Raw genomic sequence first — 21,782 nt, 5'->3', positions numbered from 1 at the left:
GAGAGAGAAAGAGGATGCTAAGCATATCCTGAAGGAATATTATGAACTGGCTCCTCCTCATTTAATGTTTTGATGGTCCAATCATGGGATATAATGACTTTCTATTTTGTCTTCTAAATAACTTAAAATGTAAGATTTTTTTTTTTTTCTTTTGTTTACATTCAAACGTTAATGTATTGAATATTCAATTCAAAATAATTTTTCTTCTTTGCTCATAATTCATTTTAATTTATCATGATTTTCATATGAACTAATCTCCATAGTCAACACAAAATTTATGCTTGTGTTGCTTATATATGTTGATTTAAGAAATATCTTTTGTTAGTATATAAGTTTTATGCAACAAAATACAAATATTGGTTTTTTGGATTTGGAAGTCCACAAAAAATCTCCACCTCATAAAATATGGTAAAACATTATAACTTAATGCAAGCCCACATGTTCTTTGTCCCTTTTGAGACCCTTGTTAAATTGTTAGCCAGCTAAATGTAGTGCTTTTTATAAATTGATTGTGTTTCCTTTCCTATCACTTCATTTTGAGATGCCATGTGCACAAGAATATCCCCTAAATTATATGTCACTCTTCTGTTTGATTATTTCTGATTCTCCCAATAAATAATTTTATTATTCCTTAAATAATAAGAGAAATTAGATTATTTAAACTATAAAACATAAAAAGTTTCAAATTAGAATTAGTAATATAATGACCCTTAATTAAATTGTTCTTAAAGGGATCAATAAAAGTATACAATCCTTAACGCTCATATGATGTTTGTGTTTTTATTTTAGTTTTTGGTTTACAATTTTTTTCATGCATAATCAAATTGTCCTTTAAATGATTGTTATGGGGTATATTGCACCACTCCCTTAGTTTTCTTATTTGATCTTGTGATACAGCGCATTAGGGTTGGCATCCAAATTCTTTTTTCTAACTTGATCATCGAAGAAGAGTCTATTGTCAGTTCCATATTAGTTCTCTCAAAAACCTTCTAAGAGAAAGATACGCAATTTTTAATTATCAATATTTGTATCAGAAATTAATATACCTCTTAATTAACTAAAAGTGTAAATAAACTATCAAATGGTAAAGTACTAAAATGGAAGCCATGCATTTTAATTATAAAATGAGCTTCATTTTAATTTACATTTCTTTAAGACTATCATAATAATCAATCATTTATATTCTTGTATGCTTGCTCTCTATTAAATAAATAAATAAATATAAATATAAACATTACGAAACAAGGGGTTAGATAGTTGAAAATATATATATATATATATATATATACACATCACGAATAAGGGGTTAGATAATTGCAACCTTTTTGTCTTTTTTTCTTTCAACTAATACTGGGTTACTGAAAAAAGCATGACTTTTGAATATTAAAGTTGATTAACTGAGTTCTCAAAGGCTTCACAAAGTCAGTGGTTCTCTTTACTGAAGGCCTTGGCCTTGTCCCTTGGGATATGGGATGTCAAAGTTCATTATTTGTAGCTTCTAAATTAATTAGCATCCCAATGTCTAAGTACCAACTATTCCAAAAATTGGTATTTTATAAAGAAATAGATGAATATGTGACCATGTTGTATCAAGGCCATATGGCCTAGGCTTGGCTCTTAAATAGTTTTAACGTCCAAATTGTGAAAATTATATCTCCCTGTATGTTTGTTAAGACGTTAAGATGTGGATGTGAAAAACGTACAACTAAGTTAATCCTGTTAAAAATTAAGTGATTGAAATTGTTTGTGTTTTTTCAAATTTTTGGAAAAGCATTTAATGTACTTGAACTTGGAACCGAAGAGAGTAAAGCTATATGGATTACCGAGGACAAGTAGTTTAAGATATTAAAATACATAGTTTACAATAAATTTTTCTTCTACTTTTTAATTCTCACATTGATTAAAATATGTTTTCGATGTTAGCTTGGTTAGTATTGCAGTAAGAATAATCTAAAGCTTTATATAAAATCTAAATAAAAAGAAAAGGTTTTCTATTAGGAAAAAAAAAAAATCAGTAATAATAAATAAACAAATACCTCAATAAGAACTTAGGTGGACATAGAACACACGCACAGATTAACAGAGCCACAGAGAAACTTACATAAAAACTCATGAAATCATTAAAATTAACATAGAAAAAAGAGAAAAAAAAAAAAAAAAGCAATCAAACACTGATTACCAGCAATAGAAACGAATTGAGAACGGGTAAGACCGAAAGCACAAAGCTATTTACAACCAAACTTCGAAGCCATACAAATTTAAACACACACATACGCGTATATATGTCTATATATACATATATATATATATATATATATATATATATATATCATGGTTGGACGCTTTTACTCTCTAATGAATAGATTCTTTTCATAGCAAAATTATTATATATATATATATATATAAATATATAGCCGAAGATAAAACAAAATATCCAATAAGCAAACTAGAAACAATTAAACGCAAAACTTAGGAGAGAGATTGAATTAGATTTTACCTGTTGTTGCTTGAAGAAGAAAATGACAGCACCATTGCAAATTATTGGACCCCTGATATTACAAAAATACCCATCTGGATTTCATAAAATTTACATAGAAATGATATTGGGTTGCATTTTGTTAAGTTGGTTATTTTATTTTTTTTTGTCTACTTTTGCGCTTCACTTTTTTAAAAACTACATGTATCTTTTACTTCTTTTTTTTTTTTTTTTGATGAAAACATGTATCTTTTACTTCACTGTCAATTTGAGAAGGATAAAAGAATAAATTAGATCCAAAGTGCTTTATCACCAAATCTAAGGACTTGATGATTTTCAGAACAATCAGCATACATGCTGGCACCTTTGCTATTTTTTTTGTTGTGTTTCCAAAAAAGAGTCTATTAATGATTATATAGATATATAGATATAATTTAGTGGACCTCGTTTGAGGATAAAATTGATAAATAATATACATATATATCTATATCTATACATATATATATAGTTTTTTGTTTTGTTAGAATTATAATACTTCTATATTAAAAAAGAGGAAGATAACCCAACTTACAACCTCAAAGATATAAATGTAAAGGAGGCTTATTAAATGGATCAACCTCATTTGTCTATTTATTATTCCTATATGTTTCCTCTATTTAAAAAGAAAATAAAATAAAATTACCAGATGAGGGTTAGATTCGAAAATTGTAACCTTTTTGTTTTTATTTTCTCAATATTGGATAATTGAGAAAAAGCATGATTTGGGATATCAAAGTCGATTAACTAAGTTTGCAAACGCTTTCCAAAGTCAGTGGCACTCTCTGTTGAAAGCCATGGCCTTGGCCCTTGGGATTTGGGTTGTCAAAGTCCAATATTTGTATTTTCTAAATGAATTAGCATCCCGGTGGTTAAGCTATCACTTATTCCAAAACTTGGTATCTACAAAGAAATAGATAAAAGTGTAACTTGGCATAAATAAAAAAAAGAAAAAAGAAAAAAGAAAAAAAGAAAAAGCCACTTTTTCTTGGAAACTGCATCTCCCATGTCTACGGCTGCAATAGGCAAACTACTAAATCATAGTCAAAAATAACAAATATGGAATTGAAATTAGTCTATAAACAAAAGCATTTTTTTTTTTTTTTGGGGAAAAAACATTTAAAGTACGTGACCTTGGAACAAGAACCGAGGAGAAGCAGTTTAAGATATTAAATAATATAGTTAAAAAATAAATTTTCTTTTCTTTTTTTTAATAATCCCTTAAAGATTAAAAAATATCTTTCAATTCTAGCTTGGTATTGCCATTTGCTAAAAAGATTAAGAATATTGCAGTTCACAATATGAAGAAAATGAAGATGCACTATTTATACTAAGTCCTGCTCAATTCAAAGGGTAATGAGAGCTTGCTTACCACACTAGAACATATTACACATATGTTGCAAACCGCTTAACCAGATTCCTAAAACATACAAGCCTGTAATATTTTTACAAGGTTATATCCTATTTATCTTGATCGGATTCTTGAGCGTGCTGGAGTTGGATATGAGGACACGGCCTATCTGGTTCTCCCTTGCTCCACAAAATCCTTAAGTCTCTTCTCTTCCTCCCTAATGCTAGAAAAGTCCCTGCATTTCATGTTTCAATTGAAGGAACATATGTTATTTCAACTCATCTAACCTCATTATCGTTTTCAAACTCTTGCTATGTCAAAGAATACAGTATAATGCCGAAGAAGAGGAACAAAGAAAACAAAAAACGTAAAGAAATGAAAGGTTACCAAGTGTGAACGGGACAATGTAAAGCAGTGCTGGCTGGCCATGTCCATCCATCAAGTTCAATGCCACATATGTAATGAGAAGACCTGCAACAAATTTTGTAAAGAAAAAATTATAGGCATGTATTTCCACAGCAGCTAAGCAGCATTTTAAAAATTAGGCATATTGATTTCATATCAAACTTCTCAACGGACTTTTAAGCTCTTTCAGACTGTGTAGCTCTAATTTATTAGAATTTTGATAACCAGTGTGATCTGTTTCTCATTTCTTACCTAATCCGTAAGCTAACATTGCCCACAAGAAGTATCCAGCTCGGAGACTCTTATTTGCGAGCCAATCATACCTGCAAGGATAGTCAGTGGTGTAAATGAAAGGTAAAACTCTTGAATCTTGCAATTTGAATGAATTAAGAACTCACTTGAAAGTATGTTCATCAAAAAAAGGCAGGTCTAATGCCTTTTGTGTGTGTGTGCACGAGCTTATTTTTAGGCGGTTCAAGTGTGACTAAAGCTTTTAAAACAGAGTAGAAGAAAAGAGAAAAATGCACAAGGAAGGCTTAAATGGAATTTCTCAACATGAACAGAGGTCATCGGAGCTCCTTGTCATATTTTCTGGTTCTTCTGCCTTCAGAATTTTCCAACTTGGTTACTAGGATTTATAGTTTATAACTAATTACAAATATAAACCATTATACGAGCTAGAAAATTCAAAGATTTGATGGAACCAGTATAATGAATATTAAATTACCACCTCCTCCCCGATAACATTGAAACAATTTGAAGCACATCAATTACCAGCTATAACCATATAAGCATCTCAAAGTTGCAGCTATAGAACAATGATGAAAATGAATCTCCTGAGCAAGTTAGAAATGGCTCAGAGCTTAAACCTGAGTGAAAATGCTACAAGAAGTCCAGGTAGTAGGATGTCACCAAATCCAATGATGCTGTAACCACCCCATGGATCAAACATGCGTGGGATTTTCAGTAGCATTGGAATACCATCCTCTCCACTCTTGTCACCACGAGCTACCTAAGTGTAACATGGAAGAAGATTAACTCAGCATTGGAAACCCCAGGAGGTTTAAACCATATATCTAAATGGCCTATGTAGAGAGTGGAAATTACAAGGATTACTTACCACAATCATCACACTTTCATGGAACAACTTTTTGGAAACAAACACCCAGAAGATGTCGTACAAGAAGGCACAACTGAGAAGGATTGTACCAACCTGATGATTGACACACCACCACATATCAGTTTCCAGGAAAAAAAATTGCTTTTCTAAGAATTTTTATGTTTCTCACAAGTCACATCCATTTTGCTTAGATCTTTTGAATTGAATTAATATTGGTCCATAATGGAAAGATAAGCAGAGTAATATGGTTTTACCTTGAGATTGGGTATGCGGACTATTTGAAGAACTGTGATTATCAATGCAATTCCCTGATTCAGAAAAAGAGAAGTGTGAAGGAAAATAATCATTTAACGCTGCCCATGTAAACCCACTTGCAATTCACTTTCTTCCCCTTAATACAAATGAAGGAAAATAATCATTTAATGCTGCCCATGTAAACCCACTTGCAATTCACTTTCTTCCCCTTAATACAAATGACATGGGAAACCCTTCACAATTGCCAAATTCAAGCAAACGTCAAAAAAATAAAAAAAGGAAAGGAAAAAAAAAAAAAAAAAAAAAGCCCTATCCATGATAAAAGATGTTTTTTTGAGAATAACAAATTCGTCTTACAAGGATGTCTTGACCTATCCAGGCAAAGGAAACATTGCGATAAACTGCCCAAAGAACAGCAAATACTATGCAGAATGGAGTGACAGCCAAAGTTAGGTACGAGATTACTCCTAAGATAGGCACTTTAACATATGATTCAGCAGCGTGTTTGAACCACCTGTACAAGTAGGCACATTCAGCTTTGGACATATTGTCAACTCTCTCAACTATTATGGCAGGAATAAACAGATAGACCATTCACTATATGGTTAATGAAACATAGAAACATAGAACCATAATATGTTCGAAAAGAAGGCCAAGCTATCTGTTTCATATAACTATAGTGGTATTATCTTTGTCTAGCAATTTATTATGTGGAAAGATACAGTTGAGCCACATCAGGAGTTAAAAAATTATTAAACAATGATAACATATGCAAGAAGCTAAAAATTTTGACATAAATTGCAGCAACTAGAATAAGAAACTTATTCTATAATAGGTCCTCAAGAAAACTATATAAAATTAATCCTAACCAAGAAGGTGTTAATATGCCAAGCCCATTCTACAAAGTTGAGAAGAGCTTCCACCCTTGACTGATAACCACTTCAAACAAATACATAATATACCATCCTCAAATACAGCAGAGGTACAGTTGGGTTGAGTAACACATTTTGATCAACAGGCAACTTAAATTGAGGCACACACTAAGAACAGAACAGCTACAAGTAGATGGTGCTAGTTAGATGCTTAAATAGAAATTCTTTATAACATGCTGAAAGTCCGAACAAGTGAGAAACAACTGTACCTAGACAATAAAGCAACCAAGCAAGTTTGCAAACCCTGCATATACATAAACCATAAAGTTAGAGTTGGCTTGAGAGAGAGAGAGAGAGAGAGAGAGAGAGAGAGAGTGAACAAGGGGCAATAAACAGTATCTTTCCAAATTCTCGGACCAACACTTGAGACAATATGGATTTTTAATGTGCATATAATAAAGTATTTTTTGGTACATACAAATGCATGCATGCATGGATGGTGATTGAAAGTAGGCAAAACTTATACCTCTACACCACCAATGCAGAAAAGAACCACCAAAAGCTCAACGAACCAGTATGACATGAGTTTGTAAAGTACGATTAAAAAACATGAAGCAATAACAACAAACAGGACTGCTGATGTTGTGCTGATGTCTACTACACCACCTGAACCACTGTATTTGGTACTGGGAATTTCATCGGCAGCATCCTACAAAAACAAGATAATTTGTACATCAGTAGTAAAATCATGAGGCAAAGGGAGGAATACTCCCATAGAAGAGTTGATATTATACATCCATATATTATAAAGCTAGGTTACAATAGCACAGGTTGGCAGATGTTGACCTTTAATATCTTGTCGTGTTCAATAGCTGCTTCTCTGGCAGTCCATGCAGACCAATAAGATGCACACAAGATTGTACCAACTGCCATCAGCCACAAAAACACTTCCGCAATGTCGACTATAGGACGCCGTGGAGAGTACAGTTGCACAGACACTGCAAATGGCCTAGCACTTAAAAACTTATCCAGTGAAGGTGAAAGTAATGCTGTTGATTTACGACAATCCCAAATCCTAAACTAAACAAAACAAATTTTTTTTATGGAAATTGTAAAATTAATTTCTAAAAATGAAATTCAAGTCTGTAATCATCCAAAGTAAGGAAAAAAAGCTACCTGAAGAAGTATTCATTAGCATTTTCTGCAAGCTAGCACCAGCATCCTGTGGTAGCATGACTGCTGGTATATGAATATCTAGATCTGTTTCATCTGGCTCACAAACCATCTTGTAAAGTTCTGCAATAGAAAGAAACAAATTTCATATGGACTGAATAAAGATAGCACTGATTTTGGGAAGATCAAAATGCAATTGATCTCTTTATTAGAACCTCTAGTTAAATGTTATTATCATATAGTTAGCCGGAGACTCTGAGACCTGGCCCTTGACTATGTCTGAAAATGAAAATGATTAGTAAAGATAGATGGTTCAATCTTTGTATGAATGATATGACAAGTTGAAGCTGCCATTAACATGAAATTACCATCCGACCATACATCAATGTACACAGCCTGATTACCTTTCTGGTTATTTATGATTAGGACAGCTGAAGCTCCAGCAGCTTGTGCAATATTTGCCTTAGTTGTGAATTTGCACTTTCCCCGGTCCACCATGATGACATCTCCAGCAAGCTAGAAATTCCAAATTACCATTTTTTTTCAAATAATTATTAGTTAAAATATAGAATTTTCTATAAATGTGTGTAAATATGTATGAATAGATAGATTATGTAGTTCAAAAAGAAAGACCTTATTCTTTGGTGTACTGCAACAATCCCGAGGGTCAGAAAGGGTTAGGCGAATTTGATTTGCATTTTTTTCCTTTGATACAATAGTAGTGCCAAATCTGGCACCAACACCAACAAATTCACGATCCTCCACGCCATTAACCCAAGTTTGAACTTTCACCTAAAAAGCAGTAGCAGCAGATTAGTGATAGGCATATAGATAGAAATAACAAAGAAATGACATCATTTACACTAGCCCATCTGGTAAAAAGCTAGTGAAAACCTATTTCGCGCCAACAGATACCATTTATCAGATGCAACACAACATGGTGTATGCAACTAAGGCATGCTTCACAAGACCATCAGTAGATGTCCTCCAAAATTATACCTAACAAAAAGTCTAGAATTACTTATCAATTTAAGGTTTGGGGGGGGCGGGGGGGCGCGCGCGCAAGAAAATTAATAATATAGGGAAAAAAGTGAAAAGAAAGAAGAGTGAAAAGAAAGGATAAGTTTTTGCCACCATTTCTCCCTCTTTACTTTTTCAATTTCCTAAAACCACAATGCCGTAGATGGTAATGTCATTACAACTTCTTGATCTATAACTATAATACAAAATATATACAACACAAAATAAAGCAACGAATGAGAAATAACAACAAACAAAAATGCATAGAACCCAAACATTTCCACCAACCTACAGTATAGGAAATTCTGTTCCTTATAAAATAATTCTGAAAGGGGGCGTAGAATCATCTACCAAACACTATTGCAAGTGAAACAAGGTGCACATCAAATGGAAGTAAAAAAAAGCCTGAATAATTAAAAGAAACAAAAACCCACCGACCTAATATCTATGCCAATACAGAAAAAATAAAATAAAATTGGAAATTCAATCCAAAAGTTTGGGTGCACCAACAGCACCAAAATTGCACAACAATGGAAATTCAAAATCTCTTACAAAAACCATCTTCTGCAACAAAACCATCATTACACAAAAACCCACAAAACCAAATCAGCAGAAAGGAACTCAAATTGAAGCTAAAAACCGAACTTGAAAAGCACAGAAACCGTTAATGAAAGCATCAGAGCATACCAAAACGAAGTCGTTTTCACAACCGGGCTTCTTAGGAGCATTTTCATCATCGTGAACTATATCCCCAGCTCTCACAGAACAAGTATTGCAAAGTAGAAGTAGAACAAAAACTGAAACAAAAACAAACCCAGAAAGCCTTTTCGAATCCATAAAGGATTTTCGAACCAACCACCAGATTCAAGCACCGTTCTTCTTCTGGGTCTGCTTGTTTCTCTGCATCACAAGCTAATTAGCAAAGAAAGGGAGAAGCTTTTAGTTGCTTTTGGCTCTTTCTGCAACAAACAATGCGTGTATGTATATTATTACCTCAGATAGAAGTAAATCAAGTAAAACACAAAATATAAATAAAAAATATATATATTTTTTTTAAATAAAGACAGCAGTGGATCTAGTACACCGTTGTCGGAATCCAAGTCTCGTAAAACACGGTCGTTCCATGCTTGCATTTGCATTTCGATTTTTATTTATTTATTTATTTCTTGTATGAATAAATTATTAGTTGATAACCTGCTGTTGCCGGTAAAGGGCGTCCGTACATCCAAGTTAGTTTAGAGACCCGCGGGAAAATATGTTGAATTATGGTTGGGTCAATGCAGTAATTTATTTTTAATTTATTTATTGACAATAATATCTTATATATTTTGCAATAAAATTTTTATCTTTTATCATGAGAATTTAAATTTATAACCTTTCAAATATAAATATAAACCAATTCACTTAAAACTTTGTTTCACTCCTTTCGTTTAACACCCTACTCTTATTATCAATTTTGTGGCATTTTGCACATTTGGTTATATCCTTTCCTAATCTTGAAGTTTATACGCCTTTTCTCTTAATTAATTTATAAGCATGTATTTAATTTTTGTCTTTTTGTCAATGAAATATTATATTTAAATGAAATACATGAAATTTTGTTTCAATATATTACAGATTTTAAAACTAGAGGGTCAATTGGAAATTTTATAGAACAAAGAAGGTAAAATTACGAATTTGTCTATCCCTATATATATATATATATATATATTTATTTTTTTTGCATTTAAGCCCTCTAGACAAGGAAAGCTGAAAATGGGGTGGCTGTTTATCGATGTTTCGACTGTCCATGTGATGTGCCACATTGCTTATCTACAAACTAGTCCCACACATTATTCACCCAAATATATATATATATATATATATAGTCCCACACATTTAATAAATTAGCAGAAATATTCCAAAGTTAACAAATTGATCAAATGAGTCTTAATTATTGGTAGAACCTAACTTTAATCAAATATAATCATTGGTATTAAGTTTAAAATATAAAGTGGTATGTATTTAATGATTAGTATATATAAATTTATGTGAATCGTGATTAAGACAATGATTTCAACGTTGATATAAATTTGGTATACTTTTTATTTTTGAGGGGGAAAAAAAAAAAAGATTGCAAATTCTTCTCTATAATAATGAGGGTTAATTTGATGTCAAATGAGAATAAAAGTAACAATAAAAAAAAAAAAAATCTGAGAATGAGATGAATCATAGCTTTTCTTTCATACACTTTAGTCCCACCAGCTTTTTCGCATGTTCATATATTCAATGACTTTAAGTACACAGTTCTATCTTTGTCTTTCTCAATAATTTTCAATGTGTTAGGGGACATCTTAATAATTTACACATTGAGATGTATCTCACTGTCTGAAGATATGGTGTTCATGCACGCAGACAGGAATGGTACCATTCTGGATGTATATATATATGTATAAATAACTAATGCCCCTGTTGAGTTTTGATTTGTTGTTTTTATAAATAATTTGTATGTACTACTTGAACCAAGTAATATGGATCCCAAGAGTATATGAAATTCATGTGTAAGCTCATTAATAGAGAGCAAAATATATATATATATATATATATTTTTTTTTTTATCAACCAAAAAAAAATAAAAATTTATATATATATATATATATATAGCGTTTAAAACAATTACTTAATACAAATGTAAATATGAAAATTGAAATTAGGTATTAAGATTTGAATCTAAAACCTCATAAATCACTAATGCTTGAAGGCTTATGTTATACTACTATTTATTCTTCTAAAAACTTAAAGTGGACCAAGTGGGCCACTAATGTATGTGAAACAAATTTTAGATTGTGTGATGTGTAGGACCTTAGAGACACATGAGAGGCTCATATTCAATTTATTGTTTGGCTTGTGGAAGTGTCTATGTGCCTAGGACATTGAAAAACTCATTCATATTTAAGATGTTAAAAATAATAGAAGGCTGGTAACTTGTCTTAATGAAGGTTTCAGCCTTTCTACTTTAATATGCTCTATACCTCCATAGTGGCAGACAAAATAAGACTTTTCTTAATGGAGGAGAATCTGAGTGTGTTGTATAGAATCTTAAGCTTTCAAAGAACAGATACCATTCAGTTCACATGCACTCATTTAAATTAAAAAAATGATTGTAAACTCTAGAATCTCCTTTCCATCTAGAAAATCATATCCAAATCAGAAAGGAAGATTCTTGGAATCCCAACTTTATTAGCTTATTAACATGACTTAAGCATCTCCTTTTGTCTCAGTCAAAGAATTTTTCCCTGCAATGATACTGATAGATTATATGATAAAAAACTGACTCAAAGTAGGGATTCAGTGCATCAAAAGTGATTGAATGAGGCTAACAATTCTCCAAAAAACAAAGTGATTCGTTATTTCCTGAAAATGATCTCTTGTCATTGCTAAAATATCAAAATATGAGAAAAGACAAGTAAAAAATTGAACCTGAAATTCCAAACTGAAAGAAATCAAGAAAGTTGTAGAAAGTTAATATATGTGAATGCAGAATTTTGATTCCTGTTGATTATCTAATGCTGTTGGATACTGTTAATTAGTCCTCTTTAAGGTCTCCAAAGATTTGGAAATGACTTTTTAAGCCTTTGTCATCAGCTTTATTTGTTTGAATGGCTATTAAATTTGTTGCCATTACAATGTTCTGATAAAGCATAGCTTCCTCCAGAAAACCTGATGGCTCCTCCATCCAAAATCAATCCCAGTGGATTGTTTCTTCCTCGGGTTAGATTTTCCAAACTGATCTGGCTTGGAATGTTAAAACCAGTATCTGTACCCTGATGAAGGGGAATAGGTAACCCAACTCCAGTACTTGAAGTAATGGTGCTACTTGAAGTAATGGTGCTTTTTTTATCAATGCGACTCTCATTCCCGGGAAATATTCGAGCAAAGCTTCTATTTCTGTCTTCCTGTCGTGTGCCTGAAAAATATCCAAGATGATGAGCGCTTGAATCGAACATCAGATTTCCTCCTCCTGTATTCATCCCGTTTCTATTTGCGGCAATTGTTGACTGAATATGGTTCTCATAATGAGGATAAGATAGTATATCGGATAGTGAATAGTACATTGAAGAAGATTTCCGATTCAAAGGATGAGATGCAAAATTTGGCTCAATAGAAGATCCCAAAATTTGTTTTTGTTCCTTTCTTGTGGACTCAATTTCTTGATCACAGTGTTTTAGTACTTGAAAGCAATTGGAATCAGTTATCCTTTTGCCTTTTACAGAGTTCTCTAATGACCCACCATTGCAATAGTGAGATATCCTGTGCAAAGAATTGATTTTGTTCGGCATTAGGACATTGTGGTTCACAGTAGAAGATTGAGTATTTTGCTCAGCTTGCAATACCAACCTTTCTTCTCTATTACTTTCTGTTGAGTCTTGCCTATTACCAGCTAAAAAGTCAAATTTTTTACAACAATTATCAAAACCAGCTTCCTCATTGCTCATGGTGAACCTTTCTAATAATCCAGAATTCATGCCCAATTTGAAGTTGCTTTGGTGCTGCAATTGTATATTTTCTTCAAAGGTGTTTTGATGCCTTGCATTGGAAGTCTCCTTGAGGTTTTTATGATCTTGCACACATAAATTCTCATCGACATTGTTCTGATGCTGCTGCGTAAGGGAATCCTTCTTGAAACCATTTTGATTCTGAATTATAATGTTTTCTTCAAGATTGTTCTGTTGATACACTTGGATGCTCTCCTCCAAGTTGTGTTGGTGATCAACTTGGATGTTCTTCTCTAAGTCATCAAGTACATCAATGCTTTTCCCCTTGCGACTACCTTGTCTCTTAGTCTGCGAATCGATATTATCCATCTCCAATTTTTTCATTTCCTCCTTCATCCATGTAAACAAATCTTCTCTTGTCACTTTAAGATCCTCCAATAAGGACTTCATAAAGACTTTAAGATCATCTAAAGCAGCAGCCTCACAGACACTAGGTTTACCCTTTTTCCTACTTACTCTTTTGTTTGAATCCCTCTTCGAGTCTTTATAAGCAAAATCATCCATTTTGCTCTTTTCAATATGCTCTTTTCTACATTTGCCAAAACTGTTTGGACTCTCAACATGAAGATTATGCTCACCATTCCGCTGGACACTACAATTGTTGATGGCTTCATCATTTTCAAGCAAAACCAAACTTGAAATCAGTTTATGCTTCTTGTGAGCTGGCTCACTACTTGGACTTGATTTAGACCCATCAGATGAAGACACACACATACTTTCTCTCCTAAACTCCCACCGCTGTAGAAATTCTACTTCGTTGCCCATGCTAGAACTAGGGAACACCCAATAAAGAGACTACAGCTTCAGTAAATTGGAATCACACAGAGCAACTTTGTAGCAACACCTATGTAATGGATTCAATTATTCAAACTCCTTATAGAACTAAAAAGAAAAACAGATTAATCGTGCTCACTTATCGAATGCTCTACTTGATTCTTGGAGCATAAAGTGTTAGATAACAATACTGCTATCCAATCTAAAGCTTAAACTCAATTCAAGTCAAATAATAGTTTCCAGCAAAGCACACTACCTGCAAGTTGAATCTGTGCAGTGACGGCACCTGGACTGGTTATCTTTCATCTAGTTTCGTTTTTCCTTCCATCTTGCAAGGAATTTTAAAGACAAATATCAAATGGGTATCCCAAGGTTGTTATCACTAAGTAATTGCACAACATGTAATGGAGAAAACAGGAACTTCCTTTTTTTTTTTAAAAGAAGAAAACTAGACTTTCAACAAAGCAAGTTACTAATTAAAAAGCCAACATATTCAAGAAATTCCTTTCCTTTCTCTAAAAATGATTCCCTAAAAAAATTTCTGTACCAGACATCACCAGAAATCTTGAAGGAATTAAGTGAAAAATTTAAACCAGAAATGGAAAAAATGAAAATTTGAAAGTTCCATACCTTTTCAATCAGGTAACTATGAATTGAAAGGCATTATGGAAAAACCTCGTAAACTCTTAACAACTCTATCAGAAGAAAGGACACCAAACAATCAAAGTAAACATTTACAATAACACATATTACAAAACTGACAAAAAAGTTGAAATTCTAAGTTGAATCATTTTGCAGGGATGAGCAGAAAATTTCCACATAACACAAAAAAGAAAAGAAAAAAGGAAAAAAAAATATATATATATATATATACATATATTGGCAGTCCTGCAAACCCAGAATCATAATCAAAAGAACACTCAAAGAAAAGCAATCAACCAATGAAAAGAATATATCAGAGCACAAAGACAAGCAAGGACTTAGTGGGGGCTTTTCTTTTTCAATTTTTTTTATTTATTTATTTTTTATTTTGAAGAGGGGTATTTTCTTTCTCACCATATATTATCACCCTCTTCATCTCATCCATCCGTAAGTCCATGTCTCACTGGTGGGTTTTTGTCTACTCAGAATTTATGTCTTCAAAATACTAGAGGACCCAAAAAAGAAAAAAAAAAAGTGTATATATGATTTTGTCTGTCTGTATTAATTGACATTTTCCATATCAGGCAATGTATTGCTGTACTCGGTGAGTCAGTGAGTTGGGTGGGGAATGGCAGAGAAGTTATGGGGAGATTTCTCTCCTTCCAATAACTTGGTCTGCCAACTCTCTCTGCCTTGATATTTTAGATTTGGATCATTTGCTTGATTTAAATCACTTTTTATTTCACTAAATTGTTATTTTGCTTAGCAAATTCTATTATAAATAATATTATCATTATTGTTTTAGTGAACGAGATAATCAATATATATATATATATATATATATGTGCACTCAATTTCCCAACCCCATTACCTTTTTTAGCTGCTTTCTACCAAACCCTTTCTTTTCATGATGGCAACAAAGCCTTGTCTTTCTGTATCATTACCTTTCCTTTCTGGTCTCTCTCTCTCTCTCTCTCTCTAACTTGGCACCTTTTTTTATTTTTTATTTTTTATTTTTTTATTTTTCTCGGTTGTATATACACAATCCTACTAGATATCTTTTAAATTACACGTGGTTCCCCTTACTGAGACTTTTAATTTAAAACAAAAATACAAGTGGGTCTATTCTCTCTCCGTAGAAAAAGAGTGTACTCTCAATGCCTAAATTAAGCTCAATCTAATGGTTTTGGAGCACCAGAAAATTTTATATGATTAATTTAAAAAGCTAATATATAAAATTATTTTTAAATTTATTTTGTATTTTAATTTTTTAAAATATAAAATAAATTTAGTTTTTTAAATTTGAAAAATTAAAAATATTTTTTATTATTTAATAATGATTAAATTTTAAAACAACTATAATATATTTTATTTGCTAAAAACAAAAAAAAAACTGAGGAAAAAAAACATAATAATAAATATTTATTGAAAAAATAAAAATAAAAAGTGAAAATAAAAAATATTGATAGAAAAGATTTTAAAATTTAATTCTTTAAACATAAAAATACTTTCTATTTAACCAAAAATATTTTTTATTTTTAGAAGATTGTAATTAGTCTAAATTACCTATTTCACTCACAACTTACTCATCCACCCCACGGGACTGTTCTATCACTTGGCATATTAACTTCTTTTTTTCAAATAAACAATAACTTTGTCATTTAGTGTCCCTATCAGAACTACATACTAACTATTTCAATGGCAAACTTAACTTAGAATGTATCAAACTTAACTAGGAATGTTGATACGAAGTTATAAAAAATAATAATAATAATAATTAAAAAATATATATTTTTTGATATAATCCAAAATAATTTGGTACACAAACGGTATTTGGTTATCACGAAACAAAATTATTATCCATCACGAACCTTAAACATTAAAACAAATATAAAGTTGGAAACTCTCCGATTTTAGCATAAGAGCATCGAAAAATATGCCTTCATATTGATTTGTCCTGTCTGTCATTCTATTTCAGTGAATGAGGTAGGGTATGTGGCATATTCACTTCAGGCTTTGATTTCTCTGTTGAATAATAAACCACTTCATCGCCTGGAATTAGAAGAAAATCAATCTTCATTTTCGTTCACATCAGCATATTATTATATAATATGTTTAATTAGCTAGTTCTAATAACAAATACTGTGAAACAATCTTCATTTCCATTCCAACGTGTGAAACAGGGCCTTGAGCCTGTGAATCTATTCGTTCATTCCATGACATACAAATTATAAGTGGTTGTGAACACAAAGTGTAAACAACAAAATCATAATCGCGGAAGAAATCTGAAATTTTTTTGTGGTTCATTTTGCCAATACCAATAAGGTTTTCCATGAAGAACTTGAGGAATTATATGTACACATTTTGGATTAGCCAATTTGGTTCGCATAGATGTTCTACATTTGTTATCCGAGTATTTTGTTTCATTTTAACACAATGCTATTCTTACACCTGCTCAAAAATTTCTACCTTTTATCTCCTTCCTAGGGCTAAACTCTTCAACTTTCTGTCGAACCATACTGCTGATTTAGAGGGCAAATGCTGATCAACAACCTATATATATATATATATATATTCTCACCACATACAGAGAATTTTTGTTAACTCAAAATCCCTTGAAAGAATAACCTATTCTCGAATTTTGAACACTACCTATCCACTAAAGAGCTCTTGCCGCTGCCTTCACTTGAAAGTGAAGTGACTGCACCAAATCAAAGAAAACCAGCATACTTATGATGAAATTTAATTGGATTGAAAGGAAGGAACAACAAAATCTTCTACTTGTTAAGTTACTCACCAGTGTTATTCCCTCAGGGCACTCAACTCCCTATCTCCATTGAAAAGTTACTAATGACTCTCAGGTAACCTGCATTGGCATAGACAAGAACAGAAAAAAGTTTTCATCAAGAAAAGATGATAATTTTTATATTTTCTCCCTCCTCTCTTTCAGTTTTGGTTCTTGCCAGGTACATGTGTTGCAAAATGGATGAAACAAGCGTGACTTTCGTAGTAGGCTATGAACAAGTGGTCTCACTTAGAGGCATTTCAATCTCAAACTAAGATGCTTGTACCATTGTCTAAGTGCACGGTAGTGAATAGGACAAAGGCATGAAAGCAATGCACTGATACAATAAATACGGTAGAGTGAAAGACTTTGGCATGCCTTTTTTTCTTTTTTCTTTTTTCTTTTCCCCCCCAATATCTAAGAGTAATTTAAAGGAAAACATGGTTATTGCAGAGATGCTAAAGTTCTGGGCTATATCATGTTGAAGTAAATAAAAGGATAGCATATTTACCGCCATGGGAATTCACTCGTATCTATTCCAGCTTGGTGAAGCTCATCAACATACTGCAGCGCCTCTCGGCACTCTTCTCGGTCATCAAAGAACTCTGTCTTGTCACCTTCTATCTGATATGTTTCATGACCTTTACCAGCAACCACCTGCATATATGGACAACAGAATCCAAATAAAGTTACCAAGGAAAATATTTTTAGAACCGGAGAGCATCGGCAGGGAGGGCATTGATCATAACCATATGCGTGATGCTTACACATAAACCTATACTAAATTAGATTGGGGCTTCAAGAACTTACAACCATATCACCTTCCTCACCCATGGCAACAGCACAGCGCACAGCTACTCGTCTAATATCATGCAAGAAAAGTCTATGACCATTTGGAAGAGGTGGATAATAATCATTCTCCCCATATTTCAAGTAATCTTGCATTGTCCATCCTACACCAGCCAACATATCATCCAAGATGTCCACTGGTAAAGAGGAAGCATACAAGTGTAAACATCAGAATACCAAGTATCATTGATCTGGAAAAAGTTCTAAATTTATCAGATATCTATTCAACATAAATGCTAGCATATACTTATTACACAAAATCTTAACTGTACTTACAAGGATCTTCATTCCTTGGATTGTCAGAAGTCAGAATAGTCACCTCACTTTTATCTGTTGCAATCTTTGCCATCATGGGTCTTTTCCCTCTGTCTCTCTCCCCACCACAACCAACAACTTCATACAAAGAATGAAAATTCATCAGATAAGAAAATGAGTCTATTCCATTTAGAATAGTGCAATTAAGTATACTGTTGCAATTTTGAAGAATATCAAGTGTGGTTTTGAGAAACAATACAAAAACGCTTATACTCAACATAAAAGACATTGCTAACAGAGCATTCAATAAGTTTTGGCCAAGAAAACCAAGTAAAATGTTTTTACTACATCTTTACCCAATGCATCATATGTTTCTATAACCAATATCTAAAACAACGATAAGGCCAGATATCTAAGTACATCTCACAAATACACAATTAAAAGGTCATCCTAGCCCAAGACAAAGCAGTAGTTATCCTTGCATTAAAAAATTCTAGAAACGAAATATGAAGAAGTATACCAGTAATAATCCTCCTTGGTCTAAGCTCCCTTACTGAATCCAGTAACCTAGACAAGGCATCGGGGGAATGAGCATAGTCCACAATTACTCCAAATGCCTGTTCCTCGTCTATCAACTCACACCGTCCAGGAACTGCATCAACCTCTTCAATTCCTCTAACAATGTCCTCCAATGGTGCTCCAACCGCAATACCAACTGAGACAGCAGCCAATATGTTGTATATGTTATGCCTTCCAAGCAGTCCTGATGAAATCTCCAATATACCATGCGGAGTGTTAACTAAAACCTGTGTCTCAAAGAGAGAGAGTTCAAACTTAAGCGGATGAACATCAGCATTTTTATTCTCCATTGCAAACGTTACAACAGGGACATCAGGATTCCCTTGTGAAATGAAAAAAGGTGCATTCGGGTCATCAATGTTAACTACTTTCCTATGCCGTTCTGGATCCACCATTCTTGAAAATAACTTTGCCTTAGCATTCTGATAGTCCTCTTCAGACTCATGAAAATCCATATGGTCCCTAGTCAAATTCGTGAAAACCGCTATATCAAAATCAACTTCATTGCACCTACCTAGAGCTAGTCCATGGGAAGAAGCCTCCATGACAACAGCTTCAGCCCCATTATGGAGCATCTTCGCCATCATGTTTTGAACTAAAACAGCATCAGGTGTCGTGTTCGGCGATTCCAACTTATTATCTCCATGCACATAATATGACACTGTACTTAACATTCCAGTCCTCAATCCCATAGCTTCATACATTCCTTTTATCAAATACGAGGTCGTCGTTTTCCCATTAGTCCCAGTTATTCCAATCACCGCCATATTCTTCGACGGGTACCTATAAAACGCAGCTGCCAATACGGGAAGGACAGCATTGGTATCTTCCACAATCACCAAAGCCTTACATCCCAAAGTGTCCTCTATATCTATCTCTTTACTAGCCACCACAGCCACTGCACCTCTCTTATCAGCCTCAGTCAAATACAAGTGCCCATCATTTTTCAACCCAACACAGCACACAAACAAATCACCCAAGCTAACAAGCCTAGAATCATGTTGAATTCCAGTAATCTCAACCTCTAAATCACCATAGACCGAAACGGGTACAATCTTACTCTCATCTAAAAGCTCAGCTAAGCTAATCTTAAACTTGGGTTCCAAAATTCTAGGTTTGGCTTTACCATAACTATCAAAATCCAAATCGAAAGAAGAACTTACAGACGAAATGCGATCAGTTTTGCTCACTCCATTGCCTTCGTCATCATCGAATTTCTCAGACCCATGTGAATCCGAATCCTCAGAAGTGACAGTAAGTCCCTGAAGCTCATCAATCTCCTCCAAATCAACGACTTCCTCAGGCTCCAACTCTTCAACATTTTCCACAACCTCCTCTTTCTTCGGATTGGGCTTCAGAAGCCCTTGCTTCACGAACTCCTTCCGCTTCATTGCAATGGCTTTATCGATTTCTCCGAACAAATCGTCCCCGGAATTGTTATCCGAGCTCACCGAGCCCGGATTCTCCGTCGTGTCTTCGACGTCGGCGATGGCGGAGAGGAAAGTGGACTGGTGCTTCTTGAACTCTTCCTCTTGGATCTTCCGAGCACGGGAAGCCTGGCGTTGGATTTGCTGGAACTTTGAAACTCCATGGCCGGAATCTTCAGGCGCTTCGGGTGGGTCATCGTCTGATGGGTTCGGGTAGAACTTGCCGTCGGGTCCAATGGCAGACGGACAACCAACAGGTCGGGTTCGGAGAGAGAGAGGAGCTAGAGGGAAGATGGGTTTGAGAAGAGGGATTCTGGGGTTTAGAGTGAGAAAATGGTGTTGAGGAGTGAGAATGTGTGGAATTGAGAGGCAAGCAAAAGCCATGAGAGTGAGTTGCAGAGGGAGAGAGAGAGAGAGAGAGTGGGGTTTTGACCGTTTGAATCAGTTGGGAAGAGATAGGGGTTTGACTGGATGGGTCAGGCCAAGCCCAAATCTTATCCTGTTCCTTTGGTTGGTAACCAAAAGGCCCTTGTGCAGGCCCACAATACTCCATAATGAACAAATTTTACAATTATTATTATTTATTTTACTTTGGAGGTGGAGGGTTGAAAATTAATGTAAACTAATCATTTTAACTTAATAATTTTGAAAAAATTTTATTTGTAAAAAACTAATTTATATATGAGATTTTTTTATAGGGATAATATTCAACAATAGTCCACAAATCAATCATCTTTAAATTTAAATTCTCAATCTTTAATATTAAAAATGTTGGCCTTTCATATTAGATTATAATTTCGTATATATAAGAATTGTTTTGCGGAATAACTAAGTGTTGATTAATTTCATTAAAGATGATAATGGTGAATGGTTGGAGTCCAGAGCTAAAATAAGATATTTTCTGATTAAGAAATTCTTAGAGTTGTTCAAAGCTGAGCATAAGATGTTCTGTGATTACTTAGAAAACTACATTCAGGTTGGTGTTTCTGATTTAGAAAATTCCACGAATTATGTCATTCCTTCGGCCAAAGAAATTTTAAGAATAGTCAGGAGCATACATCCCATCAAAGTTTTTGGACCAGATGGGGTGCCTCCTTTATTCTTCCAAAGATACTAGAATATAATGGGTGACGCATTATCATTATGATCTAGAACATTTTTTTATCAGTAATCATTTCGAAAGCTATCAATAAAACATTCATTGTGCTTACTCCCAAAGGCCAAGCAA

General features: G+C 33.5%; 3 protein-coding genes across 8 annotated transcripts; all 3 read right to left on the bottom strand.

Annotated features, from left to right (window-relative positions):
- Window positions 1–3,814: 3,814 nt before the first annotated feature.
- Window positions 3,815–9,700, bottom strand: LOC107429868 (signal peptide peptidase-like 2). 2 transcript variants are annotated; one of them, XM_016040626.4, is made up of 14 exons: window positions 9,396–9,700; window positions 8,322–8,480; window positions 8,093–8,204; window positions 7,692–7,811; window positions 7,362–7,513; window positions 7,042–7,224; window positions 6,785–6,819; window positions 6,001–6,157; window positions 5,643–5,696; window positions 5,389–5,481; window positions 5,138–5,280; window positions 4,521–4,591; window positions 4,251–4,334; window positions 3,815–4,098 (listed from the first exon to the last, which is right to left on the bottom strand). In XM_016040626.4, the coding sequence occupies exons 1-14, from the start codon at window positions 9,543–9,545 to the stop codon at window positions 3,974–3,976; spliced, it is 1,638 nt and encodes a 545-aa protein (XP_015896112.3). In that variant the 5' UTR covers window positions 9,546–9,700; the 3' UTR covers window positions 3,815–3,973. The 2 variants fall into 2 exon arrangements, with proteins under 2 accessions (XP_015896112.3, XP_048320222.1); XM_048464265.2 differs by lacking the exons at window positions 8,322–8,480; window positions 9,396–9,700 and adding an exon at window positions 7,904–7,967 and having other exon boundaries at window positions 8,093–8,210.
- Window positions 9,701–12,154: 2,454 nt separating this feature from the next.
- Window positions 12,155–15,332, bottom strand: LOC112493370 (uncharacterized). 4 transcript variants are annotated; one of them, XM_025078943.3, is made up of 3 exons: window positions 15,074–15,332; window positions 14,274–14,345; window positions 12,155–14,015 (listed from the first exon to the last, which is right to left on the bottom strand). In XM_025078943.3, the coding sequence occupies exons 2-3, from the start codon at window positions 14,321–14,323 to the stop codon at window positions 12,335–12,337; spliced, it is 1,731 nt and encodes a 576-aa protein (XP_024934711.3). In that variant the 5' UTR covers window positions 14,324–14,345; window positions 15,074–15,332; the 3' UTR covers window positions 12,155–12,334. The 4 variants fall into 4 exon arrangements, with proteins under 4 accessions (XP_024934711.3, XP_024934712.3, XP_060674098.1 ...); XM_025078944.3 differs by having other exon boundaries at window positions 12,155–14,087; window positions 15,074–15,329; XM_060818115.1 differs by lacking the exon at window positions 15,074–15,332 and adding an exon at window positions 14,648–15,063 and having other exon boundaries at window positions 12,155–14,087.
- A 1,101-nt stretch (window positions 15,333–16,433) lies between these two features.
- LOC107429847 (UDP-N-acetylmuramoyl-L-alanyl-D-glutamate--2,6-diaminopimelate ligase MurE homolog, chloroplastic) lies at window positions 16,434–20,999 on the bottom strand. 2 transcript variants are annotated; one of them, XM_016040601.4, is made up of 6 exons: window positions 19,069–20,999; window positions 18,570–18,686; window positions 18,255–18,430; window positions 17,956–18,101; window positions 17,457–17,525; window positions 16,434–16,711 (listed from the first exon to the last, which is right to left on the bottom strand). In XM_016040601.4, exons 1-5 carry the CDS (start codon window positions 20,936–20,938, stop codon window positions 17,507–17,509), a joined length of 2,328 nt encoding a protein of 775 aa, XP_015896087.3. In that variant the 5' UTR covers window positions 20,939–20,999; the 3' UTR covers window positions 16,434–16,711; window positions 17,457–17,506. The 2 variants fall into 2 exon arrangements, with proteins under 2 accessions (XP_015896087.3, XP_015896086.3); XM_016040600.4 differs by lacking the exon at window positions 16,434–16,711 and adding an exon at window positions 16,940–17,360.
- Between the last annotated feature and the right edge of the window lie 783 nt (window positions 21,000–21,782).

The sequence above is a fragment of the Ziziphus jujuba genome, chromosome 6, assembly GCF_031755915.1.
Source record: "Ziziphus jujuba cultivar Dongzao chromosome 6, ASM3175591v1".
NCBI lineage: Eukaryota > Viridiplantae > Streptophyta > Magnoliopsida > Rosales > Rhamnaceae > Ziziphus > Ziziphus jujuba.
Note: the sequence above shows the minus strand (reverse complement) of the source record. Positions and strands in the feature narration are given on the sequence as shown.

Bases quoted from the DNA above. Each gene is read 5' to 3' on its own strand.
- LOC107429868 (XM_016040626.4), bottom strand. From the start codon at position 9,545: ATGGATTCGAAAAGGCTTTCTGGGTTTGTTTTTGTTTCAGTTTTTGTT. The intron at 6,820-7,041 runs GTATAAGTTTTG...ATGTATATGCAG, and splicing joins TCTGCATTGGTGGTGTAGAG to GGTTTGCAAACTTGCTTGGT. The intron at 5,482-5,642 runs GTAAAACCATAT...GTCAATCATCAG, and splicing joins TCCGCATACCCAATCTCAAG to GTTGGTACAATCCTTCTCAG.
- LOC112493370 (XM_025078943.3), bottom strand. From the start codon at position 14,323: ATGAAAGATAACCAGTCCAGGTGCCGTCACTGCACAGATTCAACTTGC. The intron at 14,016-14,273 runs GTAGTGTGCTTT...GGTGTTCCCTAG, and splicing joins TGCACAGATTCAACTTGCAG to TTCTAGCATGGGCAACGAAG.
- LOC107429847 (XM_016040601.4), bottom strand. From the start codon at position 20,938: ATGGCTTTTGCTTGCCTCTCAATTCCACACATTCTCACTCCTCAACAC. The intron at 18,431-18,569 runs GTAAGTACAGTT...CCTCTTTACCAG, and splicing joins TCCAAGGAATGAAGATCCTT to TGGACATCTTGGATGATATG. The intron at 18,102-18,254 runs GTAAGTTCTTGA...CCATATATGCAG, and splicing joins GTGAGGAAGGTGATATGGTT to GTGGTTGCTGGTAAAGGTCA.